Source organism: Hypomesus nipponensis, chromosome 6 (genome assembly GCF_054491055.1).
Source record: "Hypomesus nipponensis isolate SF chromosome 6, ASM5449105v1, whole genome shotgun sequence".
Lineage (NCBI taxonomy): Eukaryota > Metazoa > Chordata > Actinopteri > Osmeriformes > Osmeridae > Hypomesus > Hypomesus nipponensis.
Window position 1 is genome coordinate 12,725,416 of NC_140366.1, and position 13,792 is coordinate 12,739,207.

The 13,792-nt window shown below is 46.0% G+C and overlaps 1 protein-coding gene across 1 annotated transcript in view; it reads left to right on the forward strand.

The window, feature by feature from the left end:
* fig4a (FIG4 phosphoinositide 5-phosphatase a) overlaps positions 1-13,792 on the forward strand; it is a 34,733-nt gene that overhangs the window by 9,989 nt on the left and 10,952 nt on the right. The window contains exons 11-20 of the mRNA XM_084700526.1: positions 1,989-2,086; positions 3,534-3,667; positions 4,221-4,337; positions 5,171-5,216; positions 5,659-5,807; positions 6,028-6,194; positions 11,017-11,155; positions 11,926-11,984; positions 12,226-12,373; positions 12,639-12,722. Coding sequence (XP_084556652.1) covers positions 1,989-2,086; positions 3,534-3,667; positions 4,221-4,337; positions 5,171-5,216; positions 5,659-5,807; positions 6,028-6,194; positions 11,017-11,155; positions 11,926-11,984; positions 12,226-12,373; positions 12,639-12,722 — 1,141 coding nt within the window. The remainder of the gene's footprint in view (positions 1-1,988; positions 2,087-3,533; positions 3,668-4,220; positions 4,338-5,170; positions 5,217-5,658; positions 5,808-6,027; positions 6,195-11,016; positions 11,156-11,925; positions 11,985-12,225; positions 12,374-12,638; positions 12,723-13,792) is intronic.

The following is a 13,792-nucleotide window of genomic DNA, read 5'->3' on the forward strand; positions in this document are numbered from 1 at the left end:
CCTCCCTCCCTCCCTCCCTCCCTCCCTCCCTCCCTCCCTCCCTCCCTCCCTCCCTCCCTCCCTCCCTCCCTCCCTCCCTCACACTTGTCCTCTTCATCTATTTCTTTCATTATCAGTCCATCAGAATTAACCTCCAGGGTGTGGAGATTTAGTTTCTGTGATGGAAAAGGAAGAAAGCCTGCAGATAGGCGTGTGTTGAGTCTGGACTGTTTTGAATTCTATGATCTTCCCTTATTTGCCCTTCAGTATATCCCATGATGACATTTAGCTGCATGAGGCATAGATGCAAAGCTTGTCTCCAAGAAGTGTGTGTGTGTGTTTGTGTGATTAGGTAAGTTATCACTCAGACACAATCTACTCCCCCTGTCTGGCCTTTATCCATCCCAGCCTGGCATTTCCTTTCATAACCAACAAATCCAAGATAGATCAGGTTTCTTCTGTCTAAGTTCAGTGTCAGTACTCACCTACGACAATGTCAACTTAGCCCTAAACCCAACCCCATTTCACCCCAAAAACTACATTTTCCCCAAAACCTCACCTCACCCCAAAGCCACAGATCACCCCAAAATCCCAATTCACCCCAATATTCTCTGTATAAAATAGGTAATCACTGTAGGTACAATACATGACTTTTGGCATGTCTGGGACAAAGGATTGAGTCATAGTCTTTCATGTTATTATCACTACATTCCCACTTAGATTAAACTGACGTTTTATTTTTAATAACTCCTAGATCTGATCCAGCTTCCATACTTAACCAGTCTGTTTTTTTGCAGGCACTGTGTGTTCCTGTGTGATAATATAACCAGATCTTAACATGGAGGTCTGCAATGCCTTGCTAAAGTATTCACTCCACTCTACACAACTCACCTTCTTCAACTTAACTGCCTCATATCAATAATGAATTCAATATAGATTTCCCCACTCTACATTAGTTCTGTGTATTTGTAAGACATTAGTGTTACATTAGAAGCACTGCCTACAGGTGTAGGTGTGATGAGTATAGTTTACTTTTGTGAGGCACCTTAATGCCGTAGAAATCCAGGTCAAGTAGGTGTATTTAGAAGACTGCGCTGGTGCTCCAGAACCACCCCAGAATGCATATGAAGGCAGATTTTCCATCTCTCTCAACATGTTTCCTTCATTATAAGGTGCTGTGTTACGTCATTTGGGTTGCAGCTTAATGACCAGCCTGGTGTAAGTGGAGGTCTTTGGTGGTGTGAAGGAGGTGCATGCTGGCAATGCGTGATGTCTGACTCATTACCAGCCCTGATTACAGGGTAGGAGGGAAATGAGCCCCACCTTTTCTTTTTACTCTCTGTTTTCACTTTCTCTTTCTTCTTTCAATCTTTCTATCACACCGTCTTTTTTTTTGTCCCTCACCTTATTTCCCAGTGGAGGGACCATTAGATATAAACACATTCAGCTGACCCAGATTCTCCTTTCTTCTTCCTGATTGGTTGAAGTGGGGTGCTGTCCTGTGAAGATAGATTAAACCCGTCGGTTGAAAAACAACGGTGAAAGTTGAAAGACAGGATGATAGAAAAGGACAAACAAAGAGCATGTTCAAGTGCTGCTGTTTTGTCTGGGTGTGCTACATAACTACCCGCTTTGACTGGACCCTGGCTGACCTACTGGTTCGGTTACTTGGCTTGTGTTCTTCTTTATGACTTCACTGATTGGCTAATTCTGAATACGTGATTTGTTGGTGGAGGAGGATGCACTTAATAATAAACAGTCCTATGGATTGAAGTAAACTGTTGCATTGTAGAACACATAGTTATTGAACAGGTTAGTTTGAATATAACCACATATTTCCGACCAAGGTTGAAACCTTGGTTGAAAAAGGTTCAAACTGTCCTGTTGGAAGTAGTTGACCTTAGACCTGTATGCATCTGATGGTTGCCTCAGACACAACCATACCGATGTTCTGAACTGCTCATGCACAGGCACACCACTGATTCTCCTTGACCTCTGACCTCCCACAGTGGACCAGGCCGACCCCTACGCCCATGTGGCCGCGCTCCACTTCGACCAAATGCTGCAGCGTTTCGGGTCACCCATCATCATCCTCAACCTCGTCAAGGTAACCTAGCAACCTCTCCTCTTCCTCAGCTCTGACCTGCAGAAAAGAGCCCAAGCTCACAACATCAGAAAGGTCCAAGACACACGTGAGCTGCAAAATACAGGAGCTCTTTCATGCAGAGCAATGAGGTCACGACAATGGCAGACAAATGGATAGCTCGCCATCCTGTAGAATAAGGTCGCTGTGGCTAGTTAGACTGGAGGAGGGAATAAATTGGCCATTACTAGCTGTTGATGCCCCTTTTAAAAGGTACAAACAACACCCACACTCTATGACTCATACGACCAGCTGACACACCTTAAAAACATACTCATATACTTTCCCCAGGCACACACATATCCTCTCCACTCTACATGTAAGCTGTCTATCCACACTGCGTGGCAAATCCAGAGCATCCCTGGTTGTGTGTCCAGGTCACATTGTCATTCCCAAGGCAACAGAGAAAGAAATATCCAATCAGTTCCCTCACACAAACGTGAGACCAGGGGAGTGTGAAAGGGGACCCCTCTATCTTCACACTCTGCCTCTTGCTTCCTGAGTGGCCGTGATCACAGCCAGAGATGGGAATTGTGTGTGTTAGTGTGTATGCATGAGTGTGTTTGTGAACTAATTTATCCATTAACACACTGCTCATTAGGCTGCATGCTGGGATACTGATTGGCATGTGTGTTGATATCTGTGGGATATTAAAGGCTGTTGTGTGTGATTAGCTGTGTAGTGGCACACATTAAATGGAGGGAGGGAGGGAGGGAGGGAGGGAGGGAGGGAGGGAGGGAGGGAGGGAGGGAGGGAGGGAGGGAGGGAGGGAGGGAGGGAGGGAGGGAGGGAGGGAGGGAGGGAGGGAGGGAGGGAGGGAGGGAGGGAGGGAGGGAGGGAGGGAGGGGAAGGAGGGAGGGGAAGGAGGGAGGGGAAGGAGGGAGGGGAAGGAGGGAGGGGAAGGAGGGAGGGAGGGGAAGGAGGGGGGAGGGAGTGGCAGGTGGAATTGGGTGTTTGTAATACAGACATGATGTTTACAATATGCTGCTCTTCTATTTCAATGTCTTTATTTTGTAATTAACATTACTTAAGAAATAAAGTCAATTAGGAACAAAATCTTCCGGTCTGAGAAACACACAGACACCGCTGACGGGAGTGACATGACTCACTCTTTTTAAGTGTTACCGGAAGAAAATAAACAACTTTTTTGACTTGGATGGGGTGTTGATGGATGAAAATGGTTTTTGTCACAGTGGTGTTGTTTGGATAACAACCTAGATTATTATTATTTTTTGTAACAAAAGTTTCTCTCTCCTGTCCAACCAAAGTGGTCATGTAATTCAATATGTACTGACAGAAAAGAAAGACATGCCAAGTAAAACTAGGCCATAGACCCAGTTTCATAACCAAACACAGCTTTTTGTCTTGGATTATACTTTTGTATTGGTGTGTTTTTTTTGTCGGGGTGTAGAAACGGGAGAAACGGAAGCATGAGAAGATCCTGAGTGAAGAGTTGTATCCAGCCATCTTAAACCTCAACCAGTTCCTCCCACCAGAACACTGCATCGACTACATTGCCTGGGACATGGCACGGTACACCAAAAGGTAGCTGTCAGCCAATCATTTAGTTTATCTTAGCCTTGTTAGCTTATCATTGAGCTACATCAAAGTGAATCAGGTCATCTTCTGTCAAATAAGACTGCCAAAAAGGGAACTAATCTTTCTATTTCCCCATACACATTGGGCTCAGGTCTTTCTCAATCCAGTTACATGACGCGTGTCAGGATATTGTACAACATATTTTCTACACTGCTGTGCACAGTTATTCATGTACAATCAGGTAGCTTAGTGGCTGCCGTAGCCATGGAAACTGAGGGAGGCAGGGATATATTTTGTGTTCATGTCTGCAACCTTGGTAATATCCATGAACCCACATTGCTGAGTCCACTCACAACTGGTATGTTCAACGCTTTTGTCAATTAAGTTTCTTTTAAAGTCTCTTCTCCTCCCTCACCCTTTGCACCCTCTCTATTTAGCTGCCCTTTTTTTCTTTCTGTCCCTGTTTCTTACTTTTTTTATTTGTTTTGATCTCACTTTCTCTCCCCCTGCCACCTCCTTTTTTCTCAAACTTTCTCTATTTTTTTCCACCATGCCCCAGTAAACTGTGTAATGTGCTGGATCGCCTCAGTATGATAGCAGAGAATGTGGTCAAGAGGACTGGCTTCTTCATCAACCGCTCCGATTTCTACTGCCACAACCTCCGGCCGGATGACAGGTTAGTCCCTCCTACACACACTCTCCATCCCCTGGCCTATCCATCCAACTACCTCACTACAGGACCCTCCCCAAACGTGGAACTCACAAACACACAAACACTCACTCACACACAAAGACCCAAAGCCCTACCACCCCGCCTTTCTGTCTATTTCAAAACCAGGTTTAATATAACCTTTTTCTCCGTTAGAAATACTGATAATGGGGATCAGTAAAATCCATCTGGGAACTCCCCATAGATTTGGCCCATTAATAGAGACAGCAGCTGTCTGAGGAACCAGCCAGAGCCTAACTGGCTGAGAGGATGGCAGACCATGCAGCCTAGTGCTGAGGGACCCTGCACTCCCCCACATCCTAATCACATGGTGTCGACATGACCGCTTCATTACAGAAATTGCAGCACCAAAGCTAATGCTTGTATTCTTTACCCTTGTTATGATGCAGGCACGGTCAAACACCAGCTTCACAAACATTCACTCTCCCAGTTTCTTTCCAACAAACAAAAAGCTGTGTCTCTCTCTCACACACTCACTCTGTCTTCTGAGGGTTAAGTAAGTCCATGCTGGCTAAATTCCAAGCCTGGACGTGCTGTAAATCCAGATCCCTTCCTGACTCCATGTGTGTTTTATTGTCCCCACACACACAGAAACACACAGAAACACACAGAAACACACACAGGCCAAGTTTCTCAGTCCAGTCTGGAGTACTGTTTCCATAGAAGACGACTGACATGTGATTGTCGTGATACTGTATGTGACAGATTCACACACAAAAAAAATGTTGATTTGTGTTTAGAAATTTTGCCTGACCTTTTTTATTTATTTTGTATCCAAGGTGGGGAGACCTGGGAGGGCACATCTCCTCCAATGGACGTGTCCAGGTATGATTACAGAACAACACAAACACACACCCCCAACCACATCCCACACACCCTACTGAAGAACGTACTCCCAGGACCTCTATTCATGTTTCCTGTGTTGGGCTGTTGTGGTACTGCTATGATTCATGCTTAGGTAACACTAATTTTGGAGTAATTGGGTTAAGAGGATCTTGTCACATGGTCTTGTTATGTTACCATGGTAACCTGTAAGCACTGATATTGCTCATGTGTCTGCAAGTTTGGAATAGCTGTTCTTGTCTTTCTTTTGGTATTCCCTCTGTCAATGTACATAATACATATTGTTAATTTAATATTAATAGACGTATTATAATAAATTAATGTACAGTATATATTTGTTATTTGATTAGAACATTTCTTAAAGGAAAAGGGAGTACTCCATATCTATTACCATAGCAACAACAACACTAACTTCCTGTTTTAGACTGGAGTCCTGCGGACCAACTGTGTGGACTGTCTAGACCGGACCAACACCGCCCAGTTCATGGTGGGGAAGTGTGCCCTGGCCTATCAGCTGTATGCACTGGGCATGATTGACAAGCCCAAGCTCCAATTTGACACAGACTGTGTCCGGTATGTAACTGTTCCGTCTTACAGCGCAGCACAGTACAACATTAGTACATGTCACAGTCTTATTGAAATAAATCCATCATTTACATGCAAGGCACTCAGGCACTGACTGAAGATTTAGACTACACGATGAAGCACATCGAGAACACTTATGTTACTGACCTATTGCTTAGTCATCTGTTCTGGGTTTGTAATGTGTGTGTGTGTGTGTGTGTGTGTCCAGGCTGTTTGAGGAGCTCTATGAGGACCATGGAGACACCCTCTCTCTCCAGTACGGCGGCTCCCAGCTGGTCCACAGGGTGAAGACATACCGCAAGATCGCCCCCTGGACGCAGCACTCAAAGGACATCATGCAGACACTGTCCCGTTACTACAGCAATGCCTTCTCAGGTACACACACACACAAACTTAATCCCACCCAGTTCCAATTTCCCCCAAGTATTAGTCATATCTTTTCAATTACTCTGTAAAAGCCCCCCATACACACATACACACACATCACATACACAAAAACAGTTGGTGCATTGATTATTACACAACCATGTTGTGGGTTGAGCTTAGTCATCCTCTCAACCCCCTAGCCTCCTCTCCGCCCCTCCCCCCACCCACAGCTGCCCCCCCCCCAAACCTAGGTTACCATGGAAATGCAGACTCACTTTTTCCTTACACATTCACAATCGTACTGTTACATAATATTGCCCCCCCCCCCTCTACCCCACCACCATCCATTAGTCCTCATTAACTTTCCATCTACAGGGAATTAATTATGAGTGTTTTTCCGCGTTTTGTTATTGACACATCTAAATAACAAATATAAATCAAGTGTACACTTTCCCCTCTTACACATGTACACACACCATGTACTGTAACAGTGTGTCATAACTGTATTGAACCATTGGTGAACTCAACTGTGAGCAGAGCTCTGGGGCCTCATGTATAAAGGATTGCGCAGCTTTCATACCAGAAGATGGTGTACAGCCAAACACGAAAAGTACCTTCGCACAGAAATATTCACATGTATAAAACAGGTCGTACGCCAGGTCCTGCGCACCTTTCCTTTATAAATCACAATCAACGTGAGATTGACTGCACGTGAACGAGCCACTCACCCCGCCTTGCCTCCTCCCATAAATGAATATGCAGATGGACTATAAATGCGCTCCTGAGGTCATGTCTTTGTCTGAATTACCGTGTTTCTTCGAAAAAACGCCAACCTTGAATAAACGCTGCACCAAAAATGAACATTATTTAATAAACACAGAGGCGTTTATTCGAAGAAATACGGTGAGTGTGAGATCGAGGTTCTGACAACAGGGGCGGAGGCGAGAAAACAGGTGTGTTCGACTTCATGCAGCACCGGCGGCGCCAACAGTTGGCTGCAGCCGGCTGCCTTAAAGCTGAGAATGCCATTGGCTGCTTCAAGTCAGCCGGGCTGCAGGCGCTGCATGAAGTCGAACGCACCTATTGTGTCCTGTTTGACGGCCTGTCATCATATTAGCGACAAAAGAAAGTCGGCAGAGTGGAAAACTGTCACTATTTGCGCCCTTTCTTGTTTTTAAACTGTAGGACTTTAAGATTGAGCTGAATGTAAAGTGTATTACAAATAAAATCATTATTATTAATATAGGGCCATAAATGCTGTGGGTTCAGAGAACCGGACCATGGCAGAAATTAAGAAGAAATGGTCCGATGTAAAACTTTAAATAAAGAAACAAGTGGTGGCGCATCGTAACAGCATGGCAGCTATTAGGGTGCATTTTCCTTTTTCGTTTGACACCCTCAAGTTTAACAGAAGTTATTAAGTGGTGGCGGATTAAACAGACGGGTATAGCATTTCCCCTTTTGGGTTTTGGCATTTTGATGTGATCATCCACATTAATGATCAAACTTTTATTTTTGTTTTTTGAATAGTCAATGTCATAAACGTAGTTCTGGAAACTTTATTTTGTAATGTTTAGTAAGTTTCTGCACTTTTCAGTTAGAATTTGCCACGTTACAGAGCCAGACAAGACTTTGCGGACGGTCCGCACATTCTCACGTCAAGTAAATCTTTATACATCACACCGTGTGCGTGAACCACCGTATGCAAGCTTTTTGTGCGTACGCACATATGTTTATACATGAAGCCCCAGGTCCTTTGTTATGTGGATTGGTACCAGACGTCTCCTAATGACCTCAGTCATTCCATGACTGCCTTGAGCCTGTAAATCCCTTTATTGATGAGCAGTTTTCGTCATCTTCTGCCTTCAGAAGCACTGAGTATAGATGCGGTATTAATGTGTTTGACAGTTATTAAGACCTGCTGTCTGGGGGTAAACTGATGAGGCTTGATCTTTCTGTTATTGTTCCTTGTTGCCCAGCAATGATGCCCTGAATTGTTTCAGAGAAGACAGCTGATTGACAGTGACTTTCTTTTAATGCACCTCAAACCCTATTTTCTCAAGATTAATAAAAATCTGCTTCGGTCCTTCGCTCTGCATCGGTCCTTCGTCGTGAAGAAGGAGCTGAGTCGAAAGGCGAGGCTCTCTGTTTACCAGTCAATCTACGTTCCTACCCTCACCTATGGTCACGAACTATGGGTAGTGACTGAAAGAACGAGATCGCGAATACAAGCGGCCGAAATGAGCTGTGTGTCCGGGCTCTCCCTTAGAGATAGGGTGAGAAGCTTGGTCATCCGGGAGGGGCTCAGACTAGAACTGCTGCTCCTCCATGTCGAGAGGAGCCAGCTGAGGTGGCTCGGGCATCTGGCCAGGATGCCTCCTGGACGCCTCCCTGGTGAGGTGTTCTGGGCACGTCCCTCGACTGGCCTGGGAATGCCTCGGGGTCCCCCAGGAAGAGCTGGTGGAAGTGGCCGGGGAGAGGGAAGTCTGGGCCTCCCTGCTTAGGTCGCTGCCCCCACGACCCAACTCCCAGACAAGCGGTAGATGATGACATGACATGATGTCCTTAAAATAAATGCTAAACATTTCATGAGGGGCGCTTTTGGTTACAGGAATACAAGTGAATCGGCTAATTTATCCTTTGGGCAGAAAATATCTTTGTTGTGATTGGAATAGGATGGGGAAATTAACTATAGTGGATGTTATTGTGGCTGCCCCTAAAGGTCTGGCTTTCCTGTCATGGAATGATCCTTTTGAGGCACATTGACTCACTAACACACAAACGTTAACTCCCACATTCCTGGTCTAATTGTTGTTGTAATGCTTGGTTCATTTGCTCATAGCTCAAAACTTGTCCCTAGTGTCTTTATTAGCAGTTCTGCTCGTGCCAATGACGCAGTTGGCAGCCCCAAGTGTCCATCTCCAGTGTGGGTGAGAACTGGGGTCATGTGATTCACTGGACTGTATATGTGGAATGTCACTAGTCTTGAGTCATCACCTCTTCTGTATCAATGACCATGTTTTTGATCCGTTCACCCTACCTCCTTGTTTTCCCTGCGCTCTGAACGACTCCCATTTTAATCAATGGAGACACAACCCTGTGCACCTTAGGGGCACCTGAGTGTGGGTCCAGGTCACAGTCATTCTGGAACCCTCCTGAGCCAGTCCCCTGCCAACGACACTCCACTCCTAGCAAGGACTGTGTGAGAGGACTGGAAAAAGAGAGTGAAGAAAGGGAAAGCAGTCAGACTAAATCAGCCGGTCTGCTGTCATGGTGCCCTTCTCCAACACCTCCTCACCCGCTTTTTCCTGATTGCAATTTCCTTCCCTTATTACCGTGGTGGGAGTCAGGCGAGCCTGCTCCTTAATCAGAACACTCTGGGACACATTCACTTTCTCTCTGGCTGTCTCACATTAAGGATATTTTTTTACAGGTCCACAGTTGAATGTGTCCTTTTTTGATGGTACAATCATGAAGTCTGATATGTGTTTTCTATGCTCACTGTGTTTATTTAGAGGCTGTGTTCCCAGGGTTCAAGGGACTAGTAATACAGGATGGAACTTGACCAACACACATTCTTACCAAGATGTGCAAAGAGTCTTGTTAAAGCATAGTACGATTCCAAAATCCAGACAGGCAGGTTTTTTCCTTTTGCACATGTGTTTTTTTCCATAGTACAGCCTTGAGATATGTACAATTGCAGCCGTTCATCGTTTGGCTTTTAAAGCCCACATCAGGAGGTTGTGACAGTGTTGAGACATTCAGTGCTGCCATGGTTGAAAACCATCCATCCCTCCCTCCCCTCCTACTTTCCTAACATGTATCTTAAGCCGCCCTTGATCCTAAAGTCAGGTACAGGATATGTGTTTGGGTCGTAGATGGTGTGTGATTTCATTGACCCCAAAAGCTCAATTTGTTATGTCCTTTCCGTCTAATCTTGTACAAGGCCATGCTGAATTTATGGCTTATGACAGCAACTTGATTTAGACACTTGCCTGTAGGTCTGGGGAGGCCAAGTCTGGTTACTTAAGTGGACAGGAAGTGAGGTACAAAAGAGAAAGAAACACGCATACACACACACATACACACAGATCAGACATCTTGTAAGTTATCGTTTAATCTGTTTATTTCCCAGGAATAAGTTACATGTCTTTTCTCATCCACATATCACATAATGAGTCAAAAGACCCAGGTGCATCCGTGGGTTAACATGTTCCAAAATGACTTTATTGTCTAGTATTATTTCTAGCGTATAAAGTAATTCAAATATAATTTCCTTGGCTGCTTCTCAGTAGGATCTGAACTCCCACCCACAGGCTTCAGTGGACAATGCTCAGGATGATAATTACCTTCAAATTGGTTGTAGGTTAAAGAGCTGTAATTATGACTGCAGTCCATCATTTGGGGGATAATTGATCTGCCCGTTGGACAAGGGTAAGCACCACCTGACTGGCTTTGCCGCCTGCTGAGGCACGTGCCACTCACCGTACACCCATGTGGACTTACAGGAGACCAGGAAGCCATGCTCTTGTCTTTGATCTATGTTTGCATACCTGTTTTTCTTCCTGGAAACTTCCCTGGTGGCTTGTGTGTATTTGATTTGAGAAGGTTTCTCATATGTTCTTCTGTATCTGCTGACTCTTCCATCTGCCTATAAGTGTATTTTATGATCTCCTCATTGGTGTCTGTGTTGAATGTTTCTGTGATGCCTGTGTGTCTGTGATTTGTGTGTTTGTTTGATTTTCAATTTGTTTCTTGCACTCTTTCTCTCCTCTTCTTTTTCTCTCATCCCCTCTCACTCCATCCCTCCCTCCTTCTGTCTCTTTCTCAGATGCTGACAGGCAGGATGCCATTAACCTGTTCCTGCAGGTCTATCAGCCATGTGACAACAGGCCTCACCTGTGGGAGCTGCCTACAGACTTCTACCTGCACCAGAGCAACACCATGGCCCTGCTCCACCACCGCCGCAGGTACCACACACTCCCGCTCACGGGACACGCCAGCTAACACCACAACACCAGCTAGGTGCTGGTGGGGCTGTCGGAGACTATACCCCACACCTCCTGACGTTTGTTTGTTGTGTCATAATGTGACCTAGTTTGCAGAATGGGAGATTTTGGAACTCCCTTTGCCGAAACATGTAAACAAACTAGGTTGGTGGCCATAGAGATTGAGAGCATATCTTGTGCATATCCACACACACAGACACTCAGTCACACTTAGAGACACACAATCAGTGCTATAGCACAGCTCTGCTGTTTATACATTCCCACAGGACGTCCACTCTATTCCTGTGCCTGTGTGTGTGTGTGTGTGTGTGTGTGTGTGTGTGTGTGTGTGTGTCCACTCACACGTTTGCTTGTCTGCGAGGGCCAGGCAGAGTTTGTTAGGCTTGTTCTGTCTGTGCTCGTATGACACCACAACACTTCACAGGCAGAAACGGCACTAAGTCAACTACTGAGAGAGAGCAGTCTGTCCCGTCTGTCTCTGTGACACCCTTAGATTTGACCCAGTTCTTTGGTGTTCTTGGTATTCACAACTGTGACTGCTCCATTTACTGTACCTTTGTGACTTATTGAATAGAAGGATGTTTTGTTCGATGTTAGTCCCAGGGTTGGCTCTATGAAGTCAATCTCCATATCTGGGTTGTAGAAACGTAGGCCTAATAGCTGTTGTGGAGGCCGGGAACCAATTACATGTTGTTTTTCTTTGCAAAATGTGTGTGTGTGTGTGTGTGTAGCTACACGTACTGGTGGTCGGAGGGAATCTTGTCCTATCTGCCACTGCCCTATGATGAAGGTACATCCATGATTTTCTTCTTCAGTCATATTTGAAGATCAACATTACCATGAACTAGTTACACCTGCCCTTTATGATACACTTGCGTGTCTACGTTGTTGTTGTGTGTGTGCGGGAGGGCGTGTTAGCGTATGATATTTGCTATATGAGCGTGTGTGAGAGAGCGAAAGCACATGAATCATGTAAGCCTGTGTTTAGGTTGTCCTAATTGTTTTCCCTCTCTTCCGCACGATCCATCCAGTCCCTTGTGAAGAGAACATGAAGAAGGTGAAGGTGAAGAGGGTAAACCGCTATGACCAGAGCATCGACATCTACACAGAGTTTTTCAAACCCTATGAGCTCACGTCATTTGACGACACGTTCTGCGTGGCCATGACCAACTCTGCCAGGTAGGGCTGGTGTTACATCTACAGGCCAGTGTTGTCTCCTCCGCTTCCATTCTGTGGTGTACACACACACTTTTGGACATGCTTAGCCCAGTTCCTCTCTACATCCTGCTCCCGTGCCTCTGTTAAGAGCCTTGAGCAGAGGGTGGGAACTGTGTCATTCGTTTGAGAGAGCTTCATCGAATCCCAACTTTTACTGTGCGTGTCTGTGTGCATATGTCTGTGTGTGTGTGTGTGTGCGCGTCTGTGTGTGTCTTTGTTCTCACAGGGAGTTCATGCCCAAGACGGTGGGAGTGGACCCCAGTCCCTTCACTGTGAGGAAGCCAGAGGAGACAGGGAAGTCAGTGCTGGGGTAAGCTTGAGGGGGATGTTTTGGTTCAATTGTGTTTTTCTGTATTCATTTACTCGAGTACATGCTGATGAGGGGTGTGAGTTCATAAAACCCCCCAAATTATGTGCAACACCTGCAGAGTCTCCTCCTCCCTCCTCTACTTGTTCCAAAGCAGCCACTTTGTCCCCATGTACTACAGCACTGCTAGGAAACACCAGACATGCGTTCATGGACCTATATCTGGTGTCGCTGGTGTTGCTGTGTTTTTAAATGAGGCAGGGAGAATGTGTGCAGGGAGAATGTGTGCAGGGTTTGTGTGTGTGTGTGGGGGGGGGGGGGGGGTAGTTAGTGTGATAGACTGATGTGGGGGGGGGGGGGTAGTTAGTGTGATAGACTGATGTGGGGGGGTAGTTAGTGTGATAGACTGATGTGGGGGGGGGGGTAGTTAGTGTGATAGACTGATGTGGGGGGGGGGTAGTTAGTGTGATAGACTGATGTGGGGGGGGGTAGTTAGTGTGATAGACTGATGTGGGGGGGGTAGTTAGTGTGATAGACTGATGTGGGGGTGGTAGTTAGTGTAATAGACTGATGTGGGGGGGGGGGGGTAGTTAGTGTGATAGACTGATGTGGGGGGGGTAGTTAGTGTGATAGACTGATGTGGGGGGGGGGGGGTAGTTAGTGTGATAGACTGATGTGGGGGGGGGGGGTAGTTAGTGTGATAGACTGATGTGGGGGGGGTAGTTAGTGTGATAGACTGATGTGGGGGGGTAGTTAGTGTGATAGACTGATGTGGGGGGGGGGGGGGTAGTTAGTGTGATAGACTGATGTGGGGGGGGGGGTAGTTAGTGTGATAGACTGATGTGGGGGGGGGGTAGTTAGTGTGATAGACTGATGTGGGGGGGGGTAGTTAGTGTGATAGACTGATGTGGGGGGGGTAGTTAGTGTGATAGACTGATGTGGGGGGGGGTAGTTAGTGTGATAGACTGATGTGGGGGGGGGGTAGTTATTGTGATAGACTGATGCGGGGGGGGGGGGTAGTTAGTGTGATAGACTGATGCGGGGGGGGGGGTAGTTATTGTGATAGACTGATG